At 36.6% G+C, this 20,615-nt stretch overlaps 1 protein-coding gene across 8 annotated transcripts in view; it reads left to right on the top strand.

The window, feature by feature from the left end:
• Window positions 1-20,615, top strand: part of TASOR (transcription activation suppressor) — a 61,984-nt gene that overhangs the window by 14,760 nt on the left and 26,609 nt on the right. For all 8 annotated transcript variants that reach the window (XR_014781661.1, XR_014781662.1, XR_014781663.1 and 5 more), the window contains exons 4-14: window positions 200-272; window positions 1,077-1,168; window positions 1,707-1,868; window positions 5,816-5,940; window positions 7,961-7,992; window positions 8,654-8,759; window positions 10,768-10,871; window positions 10,953-11,056; window positions 18,199-18,271; window positions 18,364-18,435; window positions 19,720-20,421. Coding sequence is in view for 3 of the 8 variants with exons in the window: in XM_084794827.1 (XP_084650953.1) it covers window positions 200-272; window positions 1,077-1,168; window positions 1,707-1,868; window positions 5,816-5,940; window positions 7,961-7,992; window positions 8,654-8,759; window positions 10,768-10,871; window positions 10,953-11,056; window positions 18,199-18,271; window positions 18,364-18,435; window positions 19,720-20,421 (1,645 nt within the window). In the remaining 5 variants the exon portion in view is untranslated. The remainder of the gene's footprint in view (window positions 1-199; window positions 273-1,076; window positions 1,169-1,706; window positions 1,869-5,815; window positions 5,941-7,960; window positions 7,993-8,653; window positions 8,760-10,767; window positions 10,872-10,952; window positions 11,057-18,198; window positions 18,272-18,363; window positions 18,436-19,719; window positions 20,422-20,615) is intronic.

The raw sequence follows: 20,615 nt of genomic DNA, 5'->3' as shown, positions 1-20,615 counted from the left end.
CTCCATTCTCTGTCATTTGCCATAAGCAGCATAAAAATGAATTTCTGATAGGACTGTCCTAGAAATTTAAGCCAATTTTACATAGCTGAATTTTATATGTGAAATTTTTGTAATGTATAGTTTAGAAGATTATATTTTGAAATCTTAAATTAATTTTTCTTGTTTTGTGATTTCAAACTGAAGTGTTTTGTTTACATAGGTTCAAAGCATATGTGAAAAAGGATTGCATGTGGGCCAATCCAAAATAACTATTCTTGGCAGTCCTTCCATGGGTAATGCTTTTTTATTTTTTATTTTTCATTTATACTTAACAATTACTAAGTTGCCATTTAAAATTCTTAATATAATCTGCCTGTAGTCACTAATTAAATGTTTTTTGTTTGTTTTTAAACAAAGAGACTAGTATTAAGTTCTGAAGTGTATCACTGGTTTTCTTTCTTTCTGATTTTGCATACTTGTAATTGATCAAATGTATATTTAAAATATTTTGTTCTGGTCAAAATGATTTTGAATAATATGATTAATTTTATGCTTTACTCTGGCTAAACATCAGCCATCTCCAGTTCACTGTGGTGGCGCCTGCCTTTAATTCCATATGCTCAGGGCCCAGAGGCAGGTGGGTTCCTCTGAGCTGGAGGCCAGCCTGGTCTGCAAAGCCAGTCCAGGACAGCCAAGGCTACACAAAAAAACCCTGTCTGGAAAAACAAAAACAAACAAAGAAAAATCAGCTTAATCAGTTTATATTTACTGTCTTTAGTATTGCTTTTAAAAAGTTGTCATGGGCTTAAGAGATGACTCAGAGATTAAGAGCACTGACGGCTCTTCCAGAGTTCTTGAGTTCAATTCCTGCCAATTACATGGTAGCTCACAACCATCTATACTGTGATTTGATGCCCTCTTCTGGCATGTGGGTGTACATGCAGGCAGAGCACTGTATACATAATTAATAAATATTTTTAAAAAGATATTCAAAAGTTGTCATATCTCCTATCACTTTTGTTATTGGTTAAATATTTTTATTTTTTTTAAAAATTTAAGCCTACTTTAAATTCAGATTATTTTTCTCTTTCTATTAGGTGTCTATCTTTGTAGGTATGCAGATCTCTTACAGGCTAATCCTTTGGAAGCTGGAGCAGTAGGCGATGTTGTTATTTTTAAAATAATGAAGGTAATTTTAACTTTTATTTGTACCTATCAAAGACATTTAACTTGAATTTTAATTTTAAGTGATTTCACACTTTCGGAGTTTTAATAAAAGTATATTTGATAGTATATGAAGATACTTTTGACTCTTTTAAGAGTTGCTATCTTAAAAGACTGTTAAATGAGTAGCAGTTGGTTTGCTATCTTTTTTAGATTATGTTCATTAATGAATTTAATATATATGTATATGGCACACATGTCATAAGATAAATGTGAAAACAAGAGGAAGACTTGAGGGACTTGGTTCTTCTTTCAACGTTGGGGATCTTGAGACTCAAACTCAGGTTAGCAGGCTTGGTGTTTTTACCTGCTGAACTAAATGCCCTCAATCTTCATCTATTTTCCAAAGAAAAGAATGAAAAAAAGGGAGGGGGGAGAGAGTGTGTGTCTAACATGTTGGTAATGTAAGTAGGTGAACAGTTTAATGGCACTTAGAGTTCTTCATTATAGTATATAGTAAAAATTAGGTTGAACAGACACTTAAAATGCTTTCTTTATTGTAGGGTAAAATAAAGAGTATTTATGATCCTCTGAGTGTAAAAAGCTTGGAACCTCTGATAAGTAAAAATGCTTTGGATCCTACACCAAAGCATGAATGTCACGTGTCTAAAAATGCCAGTAGAATTACATCCCTTTTGGCTTACAGAGCCTATGAGCTTACTCAGGTATGTACTTGGATCCATTTTAATGTGAAAGATGTATTTATGTGTGTCTGTCTGTTTTCCTGTGTGTGCATACAGATGCTTGCACTTGTAGTATTGCAGGCTGGAAGAAATGGGGATCAGATCAGAGCTGGAGTTAACAGAATATCCACCTGGTTTGCTAAGAGGGTACTGGGATCCAAACTCTGGTCCTCATAGGCAAGCAAGCAAGCATTTTTAACTATGAACTATCTCTCCACCATCTTCTTTTTACATCTTGAAATGACTGCCTTTCAGAGCTCTAGAAAAATCTTGTTGGTGAATAAAATACCACTTGTTTTTCAAAGTAAAGGTCAAGCCCCTTGACTATCTTAATTCATAGCGCTTTGTTCTATTGATTTATTAGAATACAGACTTAAGAGTATATTTTAAGCCTTACCAGATATATAGATAACTATACGTAATTCTCTTCCTTTTCTAGAAAAAAATATTTTTTTAAACAAATTTTTAAAGATTTTATTTATTTTAGGAGTGTGACTATTTTATTTGCATGTACACTTGCAGGTCAGAAGAGGGCATGAGATCTCATTATAGATGGTTGTGAGCCACCACATGGTTGCCAGGAATTGAACTCAGGACATCTGGAAGAGCAGTCAGTACTCATAACCACTGAGCCATCTCTCCAGCCATTTTGTATTTTTGAGATAGAGTTTCTCTGTGTAGTCTTGGCTCTCCTAAATTTGCTTTGTAGACCAGGCTGGCCTCCAACTCACAGTGATCCATCTACCTCTGCCTCCCTGAGTGTTGGGATTAAAGGTATGTGCCACCATGTCCAGCTCTAAAAATTTTTTTAAGACAAGGTCTTAGTATCTGTCTCAGAACTCTTTATGTAGATCAGGCTGACTTTGAACTCAAAAGCATCTGCCTGCCTCTGCCTATCTAGTGCTGGTATTAAAGGAGTGTACTGACATACTCAGCTTTTTGCTGATGTTTGTTTCTGGTTTGTTTATTTTTGCTTTGTTTTTGAGACAAGGTTTCAGTATGTAGTCTTGGCTGCCTTAAAGCTCACTGTGTAGACTGGGCTGGTCTATCCTGAGGGTTCCTCTTTTGCTTTGGCCTCCTAAGTGCTGAGATTAAAAGTGTGAGTTACCACACAAGGCTACTTTTTGATACAGGGTTTCAAGCTGGTCTCAAAATTGCTATGTGCTGGAGGCTGGCTTTATGCTACTTTGTGATATTCCTGTTTGGCTTTGTAGTTGTTAATACTGAGTCGTCTTACATAGCTTAAGCTGACCTCAAACTCATGATCTTTTTGTCTCAACCTTGTAAGTCCTGGGAAAATCATGAGTTCTAGGAAAGACTATTTTTCTTGCTTTCAACATTCCTTAGTTGCTTATAGTGTTATCTAGGGTTGAGGCTTTGTGAACTTCCCCCTTAACAAGCATATAAAAGATGTATAGTCCAGTGGATTGTATATGAAAAGTAGTGATTTAACCTACTTTAATATATGTTAAAATGTTATTTTAAAATTTTTTGTACAATATATTTCAATCATTCTTTCCTTTCCCCCAATTCCTCCTAGATCTTTCCTTCTCCCTAACCACCCAACTCCCATTTAAAAAAAAAAAAAACCCCTAAGTAAGAAAATACCAAGCCTGTACAAAAAGCATGGAGTCTGTCTTGTGTTGGACAGCTGTTCTTAGTCATGGGACTTGCCCTGAAGTGTGGTTGATATAACACACAGGGTGGCTCTGTTGGAGAAAGTAGGTCTCCCCTTTCCTAGCACGTATCATTTGTAAATAGTTTCTTAGCTAGTTGTGGTACTTTGTGTCTACTTCTCTTTCTTCATGTTGGGATTTTGTCTGGGTTGACCTTGTGTAGGTCTTAGGCATGCTGTCACAGTCTCTGTGAGTTCATATGTTTATCAGTCCTGCGATGACTAGCTAATACTGTTTGAAAGATCTACCATCTCTGTCTCTTAGAATCTTTCCTCCTTCTCTTCTCATAGATTCCTGAGCCGTGAGGTGGGAGAGCTTTGATAAAGACATCTCATTTAGGACTGAGTGCCACAGAGTCACTCACATTGTCCAGTTGTGGGTCTATGTTAATTAAGCTGTTGCCTACTGCAAGAAGCTTCTCTTGTGAGGATTAACTGATGCGTTGATCTTTGGGTATAGCAGTATGTGAAGTCATTAATGTGTTTATTTAGCAGACTAATAGTAGTAGGTTTTCCACCTGGGCCCATTATGTAGTCCCAGATTCTTGGCCACTTTAGCAGTGACAGGCTCCATTTCATAGAGTGTACCTTAAAGCCAATCGAAAGATGTTTGTTTACACCCATAACATTTGTATTACTGTTACACTATTATATCTTGTAGGCAGGTTGCTGTTGTAGGTCAAAGAGTTTATAGCTGGGCAAAACTAATGATTATTTCTCTTTCTGTTAGTGTGCATAGTACCTTCCAGCACCATGAATGTTAGCAGGGGTGAAGCTCTTAGTTGGGCACTACCTCAGTTTCTCCAGTTTTGATGACATTATATAGTGAACCTAGAAATAAATACTCTTTAAAAATTTGGGGGCGGGGGGGAGGCTGGACAATAGCAAATCAGTTAAAAGCACTGGCTGTTCTTCCAGAGGGCCTGACTTTGTCAGCACTACATGGCAGTACACAGATGTCTAATTCTAGTTCCAAGGAATCAGATACCCTCTTCTGGCCTCCCCAGGCACCAGGCAGGCAAGTGGTGTGCAGACAGACATATGTAGGTAAATGCTCTAAACAGTAACACTTTTTGCCAGACGTGGTGGTGCACACCTTTAATCCCAGCATTTGGGAGGCAGAGGCAGATGGATCGCTGTGAGTTTGAGGCCAGCCTGGTCAACAACATGAGTCCAGGACAGACAAGGCTACACAGAGAAACCCTATCTCAAAAAACCAAAACACACAAAACAACAAGAAAAACTAGTTTGAAGGCTCCTGTTGAAGTGTCTCAGTAGAGAAGACTATGCCTGGAGATTTTAACAAAAATTGTATTCTTACAAGACATCAGGAGCTTACTCAATTAACTACTTTTATTTTTTATTTTTAAAATTTATGTGCACTGGTGTTTATCTCCATATGTGTTTGTGAGAATGTTGGTTCTCCTGAAACTGGAGTTACAGACAATTGTGAGCTGCCATGTGGGTGCTGGCAATTAATCCAGGCTCTCTGGAAGATCATCCAGTGCTCTTACCTACTGAGCCATCTCTCCAGTCCCAGCTCACTACTTTTAGATAATAGTGTTGTTAGACTTGAAGTGTAGTTACTAGGTTCTCTAGAACTTGTAAGCCCGAGCTTTATATGTCTCAAATATTTTGGAAGAAGTTTGAGAGAAACAACATTGTTGAAATCAGTAATCTCCCAGGGAAACTTGATTATAGACTCAGACATTCCTTTACAATAAAACTCAGTTTTCTGTCAGTCAACCAAACTCCAGCATGACGGCTGTCATGAACAGGAGAAGAGAAGAGGCTTGTGAGTAATAAGATGCCCCTGGACATTTACCTTTGCAGTCTTATCTTGCACACCTCCTGTGCTTCATTCTTTGCAGTTGAGTTCCAGTTTTGTTTTCTTTTCACTAACACAGACAATGATACTGATTTTGGTTGAAGTTTTGTCCTTAATATTTTACTGTTTTATCAAGTTGGCTTTTGTGGGCTGACCTAGCTGAGGCTTCATTTTACAGTATTTTCATTAAGAAGTTAATTACACAAGTTAGTTGTCACTCTTCAGAAGTAAACTTCTGGGATACGTTGGTGTCTGGTACATAAAATGCACAGAAAGCATGTTTCATTTTGGCTAAGTGGACAATCTCAAGGAAAATTTCTTTTCTGCCAGAGCTGTTTAAATGGTGCTAGGTTATTTAAAAAAAAACATATCTTCTCTTTCCTTGCCTATTTATAATACTAATTTTGTGCTTTTTCTTATTTTTAGTATTATTTTTACGAGTATGGCTTTGATGAACTAAGACGAAGACCAAGACACGTTTGTCCATATGCAGTTGTGTCTTTTATTTACAAAGATGATATACAAACTCCAAAGTTTGTGTCTTCACTGAGGTAAGATAGTTTGACACAGAGAAATGGTTCAGAAGCTACCATTGCCCTCTTCAGCTTTTTTTTCTTTTTTTCTTTTTTTTTGGCATTAACTAGGTGTTTTCATAGTCATGATAAGTAGGATAGACCATTATGTGGATATAGGAACTGAAATTCATTTTGATTCACCTAGCTAAGTTGTGGGTCTTTTTTTCTTTTTAAGATTTATATGTACTTAATAAATAGCTGCTTATAAAAGTGTAATTTCAGCTGGTTGTCACATATGCCTGTACTCCCAGCACTTGGGACAGAGAGGCCAGCCTTGGCTACTCAGTCAGTTTGAAGCCATCTTCGCTACATGAGTCCTTGACTTCCTCAAACAGAAAATTTGTGGTTTTAGCTGTCTATAAAACTCTATCCCAAACCAATGACATATTTAGTGGAATGCCTAGACATTCCTAATTTTAAGAATCAGGTGATAATTATTTTCTTTTTGAGTTCATAAACTTACTTAAAAGTAATTTTTCAAACTACTGTTTTGTTTTTTTAACATTTTTAAAGATAATACACATCTTCTTTAGGGTGACCTATTGGATTTTAAAGAAGTCAAAGTCAAATGTACCTGATAAAGAGTGCTTTGGGGTTTTTTTTGTTTGTTTTTTTTTTGTTTTGTTTTGTTTTGGAGGTAAAGTTTATTCTGTACTATAGCCCAGGCTGGCCTGGAACTAACTGTAAATAGCTCAAGCTTCAGATTAAGATGATCCTACCTTAGCCTCCTGAGTGTTGGTATGAGCCACCAAGCCCTCCTGATACTGTAATTTTTTTCATGTTAATTAATAAGCCCTCAGAACTTCCACAAGTACCAATTCATGTAATGCAGAGATGAGTGTTTCTCGTTTTTGCTTTGTATTTACGGGAAGCAAATGTGCTGACATACGCATTTACTATAGCTTTTTTTTTCCATAAGTGTTTTTTAAAAGACAGAGCACTTTTAACTGAGGACAATATCCCTGAAAATAGTGGCTATTGATTTTCTTTGTTTTCCTATCTCTCATTTCTCTGTCAGTCTCTGTCTCTTGTCTCTTTGTGTCTGTCTGTCTGTCTCTATGTAGCCACGGCTGTCTTGGAGCTTGCTATATAGACCACACTGGTCTCAAACTCACAGAGATCCACCTTCTTTTGTCTCCTGAACGTTGGGAATATCTGGCTCCTTTCCTACTTTTTGAATTCCTTTTGTTGACCCAATATTGTTTGAAACATTAACAAAGCATCCATCCTCTATTATGAGTGTGCCATGAGGACGTTTGCCTTGGGATCCCACTTTTACTGGCTTTTCCTTTTCCCCGGTTACTGCATAGCGTTTCTTAAATTAACCTCTAGCCTCTCCTATCATTGGGTGTCCTCTGATGTTTGTTTTCTTTTTAAACTCTTGTACTTGATCTTTTTCTGTATAGCTCTTGAAACCATCATCATCTAATACACTGCACTTGGTGACAATTTCCTTTCTTCATCATTAGATTGTAAATTCTTTAAAGTAAGGGACTGTGTTCTGTTTATATTTAGAATTCTGTTACCTAGAAATGTGCTGGTCGCTAATAAGAGCTTGAAGTTAAATATTTATCAAATGGCTAATGGATGAATTTACATAGAGACTTTTTCCTAATCTTATTTCCAAGGTACAGTCTACAGAGATATTAATACTCTTATGTCTATTAATGAATACTTTTTAAAATATAAAACAGCTTTTGTCAAATTTGGCAAATACAGAAATAGAACAGTAAGTAGTTTTCTAAGAAGCTTTTCTTATTTGGAAGAATTTTGTTCTCTTTTGTAGTACCAGTGAAAATAGCACTTATAGGTTGATGCTTTAGTTCAGTTTACATTGTTTGCTGTGCATATGTGAGGTGATGGGTTCCATCCCCAGCACTAGAAAATACACAGCAACAACAAAACCATAGAAGGTATGTCAGGCTCCTAAATGTTAACTTTCATGTTGTTTCCAATCAGTAATAATTTTCCTTTCTTTTTAAAAAATTATTTGTAGATCTAACAGCTTTAATGCAGATAGAAACATAGGTAAGAGTCTTACTTTTTTTTACTTTTATAAGTTGAAAGTATAAATAGTGAAAGATTAAGTTAAGTGTTTTGTCTTACTTTCATAATAAAAATATGAAACATAAAGCAGGTGAGGTCATGTAGCATCAGTACTTGGTTATTCAAACATAAAAATTTCTTTTAGAAGATGCTACTACTTCAGAATGGACCAGACTTTCTAGCGCTTGAATTGAAAAAAAGATAAATTGGGCTTTACAATTGAACACTTTAAAAGCATTATATTCACTAGAGATTTTTTTATTTCAAGAAAGAATATTTTTAAAACTATTTTTAAAGTTTCTTAATCGCAAAGATAAACACACAGAAGATAGGAGACATTAACCAGGTTTAATATAGTCTCCTTTGGGATAGTGACTGTACTGCTTTCTAATGAGGGCACTTAGATAGATTAGCTGCTCTTTGAAGTTGGAATGTGTTTTTTCCTTTGTTGTTGTTGATGTTGTTAAAGGGAAAAGATACCTGAAGCTAAAATCTTAAACATTTTGAACCTTTCCCTGAAGGGCATGCCAGTCACTTCTGTGTTTATTTTGTACTTAAAACCTTATTTCTAGATACTTTTCAGTTATAGTAAATATTACCATCTGGGCTATCAGGCTACTAGACTCTTATTTCTTTTGTTTAGATAAGCTTAACTACACCTTGTGGAAAGGACAACTTTTAAATAAAGGGAAGCTTCTATGTTATATTTCTTTGAGGTCAGCCACTCGTGCCTTTTTGCCTGTCAAGCTGTAAGTATATTGCATTAAGAGAATATAGTGGGAGGTGGCAGAGGGCGGGTCATAGGGAAGGGGAATAAATGAGAACAAAGTATATGTCATATATAAGACCTTAATTTCATATGTTAACCTAAAAAATTAATTAATTAATTTTTTTTTTGTTTTTTGTTTTTTTGTTTTTTTGTTTTTCGAGACAGAGTCTCTCTGTGTAGCCTTGGCTGTCCTGGACTCACTTTGTAGACCAGGCTGGCCTCGAACTCACAGCGATCCGCCTGCCTCTGCCTCCCGAGTGCTGGGATTAAAGGCATGCGCCACCAAGCCCGGCCTAAAAAATTAATTTAAAAAATTAAAAAAAATAGTAATTGTTAAGGGACAGTTGGTTTCTTCCTTAGTTATTTATTTGTTTCTTTTTAAAAAATCTTGTTTGAGATTATCATACTGGATTGGAACTCACTATATAGCCAAGGCAGTCTGCTTTATGTATGACAGGATTATAAGTCTATACCACCATTCTTGGCTTGCTTGCTGTTTATCGTTTTTTCAATTTTCAATTTTACAATGCTTCATAAAAACTTAATGTGCTTCTAAATGGTTGATTTTGTAACTTCAAAAGGTAGTTGGCACTCAGGAGACAGAGGCAGATGGATTGCCGTGAGTTTGAGGCCAGGCTGGTCTACAAATTGAGTCCAGGACAGCTAAGGCTACACAGAGAAACTCTGTCTTGAAAAACTGAAACAAACAAAACAAAACAAAACGAAAAAGTAATTAGCAAACAAGCTCAGGTTCTCTGCTTTGAAGATGGCTAGTCAGATGTATGGTGTATTCTGAGTTGTTTTAAGTCTGAAAGATGAATTAGAATTTTTATTCTGGGGGCTGGCTAGATAGCTCAAAGGTTAAGAGCACTGGCTGCACTTCCAGAGGTCCAGAGTTCAATTCTCAGCAACCACATGGTGGCTCACAATCATCTATAATGTGATCTGGTGGACTCTTTTGGCCTGCAGGTGTACATGCAGACACAATGTTGTATACAAAGTAAATACATAAATAAACCTTTAACAATTTTTTTTATTCTACTTAGATTTAGTTAGCAGTTTGTATATAATAGACATAAAAGCAGACAAATTTTAGCTATGTATGGTGTTACATACTTGTAACCTCAGTACTTAGAAGACTCAGACAGGATCTTTTGTTCAAAGACAGTCTTGGCTGCATAGTAAGTTCTAGACCTTTGTGTTGCAGACTATAGTGAAGTCCTGCTTTAAAACATAAAAGAGTTGTTGATGTTGGTGGTTAAACATTTCTTTGTTGAAAAGAGCTTTGATGTGGTTAAGCTAATGTATATGCACTATTTACAATTCATGTAACATATATTAAAACTAAAAATGTATTGCTAATATCACAGAAAATGGTGTAGATGCTTGAAGATGTAGGTCAGTGGTGGAATGCTTGCCTGCTATGCAACCCTTGGGTTTGATCCTCAGCATCTCCAAAAGAAAGAAAAACTATAGTAGCTTATACTTTAACTGTAAATAACAACTATTACTCTTTTTGTTAGTAAAATTGGCATTGTAGGGTTAGCTTCTGATTTAAGAATGTAAGATTGGCAATATTGCCAGTTGCTACTTACCTGTATGTAGATATGTTTCCTGTGTCGGGTCCTCTTTAGAATAAGGTGAGTTATTAATAAGTACATATATTTTCCCATCACGTATATTTTATTTTGTTTACCTGGAGGCAAGGTTTCAGGTTGCAGCTGGTCACAATTCACTGTGTCCTTGAACCTGTGATCCTCCTACCTTCTCCACCTCCCAACTGTTGGCATTACAGAAATGTGCCACCACACCTGATGTATACAGTACTGGAGACTGAGCCCAGGTCCTTCTGTATGCTAGGCAAGCACTGAACCAGCTGAGCTGTGTCTCCAGGCCCCACCCTCATTAATTATATTTTAATGTGTCTGATAACATTGCTAGAGTTAAAAATATAGGCATGCCAAACATGTTTTTATATTTTCTTTCAGTCCTGAGAAGTTAGATGTTGAAACAGTTATGAGTATTGATTATTTAAAACAGAAAATCCCTCCTGCATTGTTTTATAAAGACACATACGTGGGTCCTAATGAAGGTACAGTAATTTCATTTTACTAAAATATGTAAGAAGTAGACCTGATTTGATATTTTACTGTGTATTTTTTCTTTTTCTCAGTTTTAAAGAATGGGATGTATTGTAGCCTTTATGAAGTTGTAGAAAAGACAAAAATTGGAAGTAACATGGAATGTTTACTGCAAAAGCTGGAGAAAGAAAAGCTTGTAAGTGAAAAGCTTTAAATATTCCCATATCCTTTGAAAATATAAGTAGTTATTAATACTTCAATTTATTTTTGCTTCTGGGAGTCCTACAAAGTCTCTGTTGGGTGCTCTCATTTAATTAATAGTATTTTACTATTAGTAGTCCTATTTTATTTTGGAGATCAGTTCTTGCTATGTACTCTTAGCTGGCCTGGAGCTTGCCATGTAAAGCAGATAAGTACTCTTTATCCATGACAATAGGCTTTGTGTAGATCTATTTTTATTATGCGTTGGGATTATAAATGTTGTGTGATTATCAAAAATATTTATGGAATACTGAATGAGACTTCTGAACAAAGTTATTTAAATGTAGTTTGGTTGAGGAGAGGCAGTAGCATTTGTTTTTATTTTGTGTGTTTGCATAAGTATATGGATGTGCACTGTGTTCATCATTGATGCCTGTGGATGCCAGAAAAAGGCATCAGATCCTATGAAACTGGAGTTACAGGTGGTTGTGAACCTCCATGTGGGTGCTGAGAATTAAACCCAAGTCCCCTGCAAGAGCAGGTGTTCCTAATTGATGAGCCATCTCTCTATGTCTGTCATAGATTTATTTAAAGTTTCAAAAATAATACACTTGGTGAATGTTTAGGAGATACGACAACATTGATCTATCTGGGAGATATGTCTCAGTGTCTTTGAGCAGTATTGGCATGAGAATTTGGGTTTTGTCTTGAGAACAGTAGATTTTGAAGGAGATCAGGCCTTCATTAAAAATAGGATGAGAATAAAAATAGACTGAAAGAGGTATTTACTAGGTAGTATCCATGTAATAGATACTGAGAACAGATGTCAGATTGTGATCGAAGAAAGTATGTGGTGCCAATAGGTGTGGTTTATCAGAGAAGTGTAAATGTAACTTTTATTCAGCTTAGGGACTTAGCACCTCTGCTAACCTAGACCTAATCCTGGAAGCTTCTAGCCTTCATACAATCTAATTTAGGCCTAGAATGTTTTCAGTCTCTGAGATGTACTGCTGAATAAGCTCATCCATACTTGTTCTTTCTGAACTCAGGCTGGCTGGTTCAACTCAGCTGTTTTGGCTCCAAGTCCTCTTCAAAGTGACTGATTCAAACTGGCTTCTCTCATCTTCTCTGGGCTTTGCTTGGCCTCATACTAACGTTGGCAATCTGTTTTGTTTGTATAGCCTTGCCTGTCCTGGACTCACTTTGTAGACTAGGCTGGCCTCAAACTCTGGCTGTCTGTTGTAATCTTCTGGCTCTTTCTGTCTTTCTTTACCTGTATCTAGCTTGTTCTCTTTTCAACCTGTCAATAAAACTGCCTCTTTTGTTTTCTCTGAGAGTTGGGCATATCCCATTCTGTCAGATCTTCCTCTGATTTGTCATTGTCTAACACTCAACTAACATCACTTTCAAACATGGGTGCTTCCTTCTACAAACTAACTTTACCTTCATTGTGTGGGATTAAAGCCATGTACTACTGTACCTGGACCTATACCAGGCTGGACTTGAACTCAGAGATCTGCTTGCCCCTCTCCTGTAATTACAGATGTGTGCCACCACCACCCAACTTGTCTGCATTCCAGCCAGATCAGAAAGACCTAGAAGGTCTTTGGATATGAGCTCTTGCCAGAGCAGCCACATCTGAATTAAAATTCCTCTACAACTTCCCCCTTTCTGTTTAAGCTAAAAATTGTACATCTTTTAACTTAAGATAGAAACAATTATCAATCCCACAAATTTAACAGTTCTTATGAGAAGCCACTGATGTGGTGATCCTTCATACCTGTGGCCCAGATCATTTGTCTACAGCAACAGAGAAGAGGTTAGTTTCAGAGAAGAAAATTGTTTCTTTTATGAGAAATGAGTGTAGTCAGCTATCAAGTTTCTGTAGAGATGTAGAATGTTTTTGTATAGTGTGCTATTTAATACAAGTTTTTCAACAGTTAATTTTTTATTCCTCACATTATGTCTCCATTTCTAGGGAATCAAATGGAGATTTATGTCAGTAATTTTTAGAGCTTGCAACTTAAATGGGTACATAGAGTTTGATCATGTGTATAAATGTGAATTTAATCAGTGTCTGGTATAATAATAGGTGTCTTTATTATTATCAAAGTCCCTTCTTCCTTGTAAATACCTTTTTTGGTATTTACTCAGGCTACTATATAGCAAGGATAGCCTTGAACTTCTGATCCTCTTGCCTATACCTCCTGAGTGCTGGGGTTGCAGTCACCTACCACCACCCCTGGCTTTTTTTTTTTTTTTCCTGAGACAGGGTTTCTCTATGTAGCCTTGGCTGTCCTGAACTCACTTTGTAGACCAGGCTGGCCTCGAACTCACAGCGATCCGCCTGCCTCTGCCTCCCGAGTTCTGGGAATAAAGGCGTGCGCCACCACACCCAGCGCACTACCCCTGGCGTTTATTGTGAATATACTTTTATATTTAGATTTTTTAGTTGGCTCTGAATGCCTGACACTGCTGTAATTATTTCTTATAATGAGAATTCTATTCTAAGTTGAGAAAATGAAATTTTAAAACAGTACACTTGATATGTAGAGATACTAAGTTATCCATATCTGTTTTGTTACTCTGTTTCAGAAGCTACCTATTAAGAGTTTGTATAGAAGGAGGTTTTGGTATTTGTTCAGTTCCTTAAAAAAACACAAACAAATCAGGATAGGAAAGATGCTGATATTTGGGGCTTCAACTAACCAAATATGTTAGGGTTTAAAAGATAGGGTCTTCCTAAAAAAAAATCTTAAAAGGACACTGGCATTTCACAAGGACATGATTCATTGATTGCTGTACTCAAAGTCATTCTTTTACAGTCATTTACCAAGCAAAATAGTATTTTACTGTGATTTTTTTTTTTTCTAGACAGGGTTTCTCTGTGTATCCCTGGCTGTCCTGGAACTTACTCTGTAGACCAGGTTAGCCTCAACACAGAGATCCTCCTGCCTCTGCCTCCCATGTGCCATCACACCTGGTCATTTGAGTCATTTTAAAAAATTACTTTATGTGCATTGGTGTTTTAAAGTGGAGTTACAGACAATTGTAAGCTGACATATGGGTGCTGGGAATTGAACCAGGTCCTTTGGAAGAGTAACCAGTGCTTTTAACCACTGAGCCATCTTTCCAGCCCCCAATTTGAGTCTTTGGTTTTTCAAGACAGGGTTTCTCTGTGTAACAGCCCTGGCTATCCTGGACTCGCTTTTGTAGACCAGGCTGCCTTCGAACTTAAAGTGATCTGCCTGCCTCTGCCTCCCAAGTGCTGGGATTAAAGGCGCACGCCACCATGCCTGGCTTGAGTCATTTTTAAAGAGGGTAGTAATTAAATATTGTTCAGTAGACAATTATTTTCTGACCATTATTACTATTTAATTCTGTAATGTTTTGTAACCTAGTAGGGTACCTTGTAAACCATTAAACATTGACTCTACTTTCTTCCTCCAAATCACTCATAGCCATTAATTTATTTATTTATATATGATGGGCATTCTGTGCTCATAAAATCACCCACTATATGTCCTGTGTACTCTTAATGAGTATATATTCATGTTATGTATCTGTACTTTGTTCTCTTTTATGGCTGAATAGTAGTTCATTGTATGGATAATGCCACATTCTGTGTGTCTCGTGAGGTTTTTTGTTTGTTTTTCACTTCTTGAATATTCAAGAAAATGTTTTAAACATTTGTTTATAAGGGGTTATGTAAATAAATTTTCAGTTAAAATACTTTATAATGTTACTGTTTACATCTTTAAATTATCTTTTTCCTACTGAATCTCATTTATTATAGCTTATCTCTTTCTAGGATAGGTGATGCAAGATGTGAACTAAATTGCATGTAGTATTTTTTTCCTTTATTTTCATGTATATGTGTGTTTTGCCTGAATGCATGTGTGTTCACCACATGAGTGCCTGGTGCCTGTGGAAGCGAGAAAATGATGTTGGATCTCATATAAGTCTGGATTTACTAATAGTTATAAACAATCATCTGAGTGCCAAGAATCAAACCTGGGTTCTCTGGAAGAGCACGTAGGTGGTGCTTTTAACCACTGAGCCATCTCCCCATCACCTCTAATAATTTGTTATTGTTCCACATGGCCTTGAAATCCTGATTCTACCTTCTAGGTACTGAAAGTGTCTGTTTATGCCACCATGCTGGGCACCTGTAATGTTACCTGAAAAGTCAAAACAGTAGAATAAAGTAGAAAAAAAAAGTATAAATTATATTAAATATAATTTTAAAAGGAGAACACAGTAGTCAACATATAGTGTCTAGAGGCAACAAAAGCATATAGAACTTTAAGAATTTTTCTTTCTTTTCTTTTCTTTTTTTTTTCAAGACAGGGTATCTCTGTGTAGCCATGGCTGACTCACTTGTAGACCAGGCTGGCCTCGAAATCACAGATCTGCCTGCCTCTGCCTCCCCAAGTGCTGGGATTAAGGACATGCACCACCACGCCTGGCTGAATTTTTCTTTCTTGTAGGGCTGAAATGTTTCTCTTTAGGTTTATGCTACAAATAGGACTTACAGGGCCTTTGGTTGTCTTAGTGTTGTTTCTGATTATAGACTGCTCAAACTCCATGGCGTCTGGATGCAGTGGTTCTTTACACTAGTGTGTAAATCATTAAGTCTGTGGGATTTTAAAATATGGTGTTACATTTGGAGTTAGTGTGAAGTTAAAGGCAAGTAGCTAATGTCCCTCAGTAAGCAGACTCATTATGCTGTTCTAACACCTAGGACTTGATTACAATATTAAGAAAAGGCATACATAACATGTTTGGAACATTTTGGATTAGGGTATTTAGGTTTGAAATAATTATACAGGTGCATTATTTATGTGTATACTGTGAGATATCTGTGTCTGTGTCTGTAAGATTCATGGTAATCATAAGGTCAACTTAAGCATCTTTTTAATTCATACTTCATGCCACTTAGCAGTATGATGTAGCCTGGCCTGGACGTTTCCAGAAGACTAGGAAAGACCACCTTAGTGTGTATATGTATATAACTTTTATAAACCTTAAAACAAAAATCTTATCCTTGGCTTAAGCTCCCTATATATCAGAAACACCTGGCAACTGACCTACACTAAGTATAATTATTTTTTTTAAAAGATCGGGGCAAGGCTCCCCTAAGTTTTATGAAAGATATCTAGATTGAGATCTTTTGGGCTCCCACCCTTGCCACCCTTGCCCCTGTTTTGACTCATGCTACCAGCCAGCCTACTTAACTTGTTGGTCTAAAGAGTCTTGCTAGATCACCAGGCAGTTATTTTTAAATAGATTGAATTAAAGGAGAGAAATTACTCCTGGGAATAGGCTGGCTAGCTGGAAGCACCTTGAAACCCAACCATGACACCACTGTACTTTGAATGTTTTTATTAGGGCAGCTACTTTTTATCTTTAAATTACAAGTCCATATGCTGACTGTTGTTTGTATTGTTAATAGCAATTCAAGTAGCACGATTTTCACAGTACAAATACCCTTTTCTGTTCAGCTCATCTCATCCTTTAATCTAGAAGCTATTTTAGTAGGTCTTAAATGCTTTACATTAGCTTGTTGTCTTTTCCTCTGACACTGTGCTCTCAGATCTTTTCTGTTACTGTTTATGAAGGAAGTAGTTAAGAATGTACACACTCAAAGATGTTCTAGTTAAATTGGGGTTCTTCTTTTCTTTGCCTCTCTTCCTCCTTTATTCCCTTCCTCCTGCCCTCCTTTCCTTCTTTCCCTCCTTTCCTTCTTTCCTTTCTCTAGTTGATCTTTGCATCTTGGTGTCTATTCAACATTTGCCTTGCTCTGTTCTTGACACTCAGCCAGTCATGAGTACCAAAATGCTTGCAAACTGTCTCTTGTGTTATAATTTGCTCTGCCTTACAGTGTTGCCTATTCTGCAGCCTTGGTGATCTTGTCAATATCCTCGTTATTCAAAGTACAACTTCAGTGCATACACTCTGTCTTTCTTGTCTGCCCTTTGCTAGCATAAATGAGCTGTGCTTTTTCATTCTTACTACTCTGTAAATTTTTCTTAAAATACATTTTATGTGCATACTTTTTTTTTTTTTGGCGTGTGTGTGTGTGTGTGTGTGTGTGTGTGTGTGTGTGTGTGCGCGCGCGCGCCTGATGGCTATAGAGAGCAGAAAAGGGGCATTGGAATCTCAAGAATTGGACTTATGTTTTGAGTACTAGGAACCAAACCCTGGCCCTCTGCAAAAGAAGCAAGTACTTTAGCTGGGCAGTGGTGGTGCAGGCCAAAGGCAGGTGGCCCTCTGAGTTCAAGAACAGCCTGACCAACAGAGTGAGTTCTGTAACAGCCTGGGTTAAACAGAGAAAACCCTGTCTGGAAAGCCAAAAAAGAGCCAGGGGTGAGGTGGGGTGGTGGTGGGGGCTTAGAGAAGAAAGTACTCTGTTGAGCCATCTCTCCTGCTCCTGCTTTTTAAATTTTGGGGTAAACTTCTTTGTCCTTTGTAGTTATAGTTAAGAAACTTATGATTAAGGACCTTACTGTTTATCTTTCAGGGCATCTTGGGCAGGTAAAATTATGTAATGAATGGTATTTATTAAATAACTGTTAAGATTTAGATTCTGGCAGCATAATTGAACATTATCTTGAATTTTCATAGGCAGTGCTTTTCTTTTTCTTTTTTTTTTCAAGGCAGTGTTTCTCTATGTAGCCTTGGCCATCCTGAACTTGCTTTGTAGACCAGGCTGGCCTCGAACTTCTCTCCCTGCCTCTGCCTCCCAGAGTGCTGGGATTATAGGCACGCACCACCACGCCCAGCTTATATATGCCCAGTGTCTAGCATACTGCCTGGCAATTAATATCTTTTGCACTGATAAGAAATATTGGGAGTCTGTATTTTAGCATCAAGTTATTTTTCACAGATACTTGTAATTATTTCAAGAATATTCTCAGTATAAGTAAAAGTTTTCCCTTGATTGGAATTTTAACAGTTAGCTCAATGGTTTTAATGTTAGTTGTTTTGCAATAGTGAAGTTTTAACCTAATTTATTAGCATGATTTTCTTTAAAGAACTGATTATAGTTCTTTATACTTAGTAGAAAGAGTTGTGCCTACTTTAAAGTGGTAGTAATAATAAGGCGTATACAATTTCTATCTCCCCAAAATGCAGGTTCTTGTTAAACCTTTAGGAGACCGAGGATACCTTTTTCTTCTCTCTCCTTACCAGATGACTTCTCCATATGGTAGGTAGTCTGGCTTTACTTTTTATAATTAGAAAAAAAAAGTTAAAATATTTTGCTAATCAATCTAGCTTTTTTTTTTTTTTTTAAATTAGAACATCAGACTGTGAAGTCTCGAATCCTACATGCTTTGTTTATGTTTCAAGAACCTAGATGCCTAATTATCGGTAAGTTATTTTTTTAGTGTTGAAGTAGAATTATACTTACTGGTAGATAATACTGAAATCTTTTCAGTAAGCTTGCATTCTATCTTTTCTACATCCTACTTCTGGAAATATTGGAATTATTCTGTGGACTTAGCAATATAAAGCATGTCTTTGTGTTGTCTATTTTTGTTTATGCTATGAAATTTTTTCAATGCTTTTTTTTTTTTTTAGATTTTATTTATTTTATGTATATGAGTTTTCTATCTGCTTGTACACCTGTATGCCAGGAGAGGGCATTAGAGAGTGTACACATGGTTGTGAGCCACCATGTGGTTGTTGGGCATTGAACTCAGGACCTCTGGAAGAGCAGAGAGTGCTCTTAACTGCTGAGAGCCATCTCTCCAGCCCTCAGTACTTTCACTAATGTAGTTTTATACTTGTCTTAGTACTATAGCTCATTAAGAGTTTTTTGTTTTGCTGCTGTTGTTTGTTTGTCTGTTTTTGGTTTTTTGTTTTGTTTATGTTGGTTTTTCGAAACAGGGTTTCTCTGTGTAATCTTAGCTGTCCTAGAATTGCTTTGTAGACCAGGCTGGCCTCAAACTCTCACCAATCCTCCTGCCTCTATTAAAGGTGTGCGTCACCATGCCTGGCTCATTAAGAGTTTTCTGTGACAGATTTTTCTTTAATTCATTTGTGCATTCAAATTTTAGTGATTTTAAAGTGTTGTATGACATATTAAACTGTAAACCTTTCAAAGTTAATGAAAATTTGGGGTGTTTATGGTAGAAAACATTTTACAGTTTGCCTTTTCTAACAATAGACTCGAATACTATATTAAGGAATTTCCACCAATGGGCTTACTTTTGAATTAAGCCTGGATTTTTCAGTTATGGCTACTCAGTGCATGGGTGCTTATGGGGAAATATATTTATATAAGTAAAACTTTAAAGTTACTTTATGAATAAAAGAAGCGATATCATTTACAGACTGACACTACTTAGAATCTCAAATCTTGCTTCCTGCCTGCCCCCTGGAATTTTCTTGCCACCATTTGTGTTGCCTGTGGGGGAATGAAGTGAAGAGCGTTATTGAAGGGATTTCTTTCCATTAAAAATCCGATCTCCCTTTTTATTTGTTTTGGGTCCTGACTCATTTTAAGGAGAAGCATACTGCTTGTCAGTTTGCTGTACTGCGTGTGTGGCTCAGCCTTAATGTTCAAATCTTGTTATACTTGTGTAGTATGGAGATTTGTATTTGATTAGTTTCCTTATTGCTAATAACACTTAACTTCTTGTTTATTTGCAGCACAAAAAGGTGCAACGAATACAGCACCACAGGAGAAGCATGAGAACATACCAGACATGTTAAAAATAACTCAGTTTTTACAGTATGCTTTGATTCAATGTAGAAAAGAATTCAAAAATATAAATACTATAAATTTTCATTCTGTTGTTGAAAAGTATGTAAGTGAATTTTTTAACCGAGGTTTTGGTTCAGGTAAGCGAGAGTTTTTCATGTTTTCATATGACTCACGATTAGATGATAGAAAATTCCTGTACTCGGCACCAAGAAATAAATCCCATATTGATGATTGCTTACATACCTACATTTTTCAGCCAGAAATGTATCAGTTACCTATTTTTAAACTAAAAGAGTTATTTGAAGAAAATCTAAAACGTCAACAGTTTAGTCCACTTTCAGATTATGAAGGTCAAGAAGAAGATCTGAATAGTTCAAAAATGAAATTTGGAAAATGGAGTAACTCACAGAGTGAAACTACTGAGCCTGGACAACAGAAGTCATCTCATTCTTTGGATTATGATAAGGATAGAGTCAAAGAATTGATTAATTTAATCCAGTGTAAGAAAAAAAATGTGGGTGGGGACCCAGATACAGAAGATACAAAAAGCAAAAATGTCTTGAAGAGGAAACTTGAGGATCTACCTGAAAATATGAGAAAGTTTGCCAAAACCAGTAATTCATCTGAAAATTACCATCAATATGAAGGTAAAATAGCACACTACTTTTATGATAATAGTCAAAATATATAACCTTGGTTCTGTTCTTCATGTGTTACAGAGATCCTCAGATTACTAAGACTAAGAGCCAAATACAAAATGTCCTGGGTACTTAGATGGGTTCAGGTTTTGTTTTTGTCCCCATCCTCTCCCCCCCCCCCCCCCCCCCAATCTTTTTTGAGG

The sequence above is a fragment of the Acomys minous genome (genome assembly GCF_964271855.1).
Source record: "Acomys minous genome assembly, chromosome: 9".
In the NCBI taxonomy this organism is placed as follows: Eukaryota; Metazoa; Chordata; class Mammalia; order Rodentia; family Muridae; genus Acomys; species Acomys minous.
Note: the sequence above shows the minus strand (reverse complement) of the source record. Positions and strands in the feature narration are given on the sequence as shown.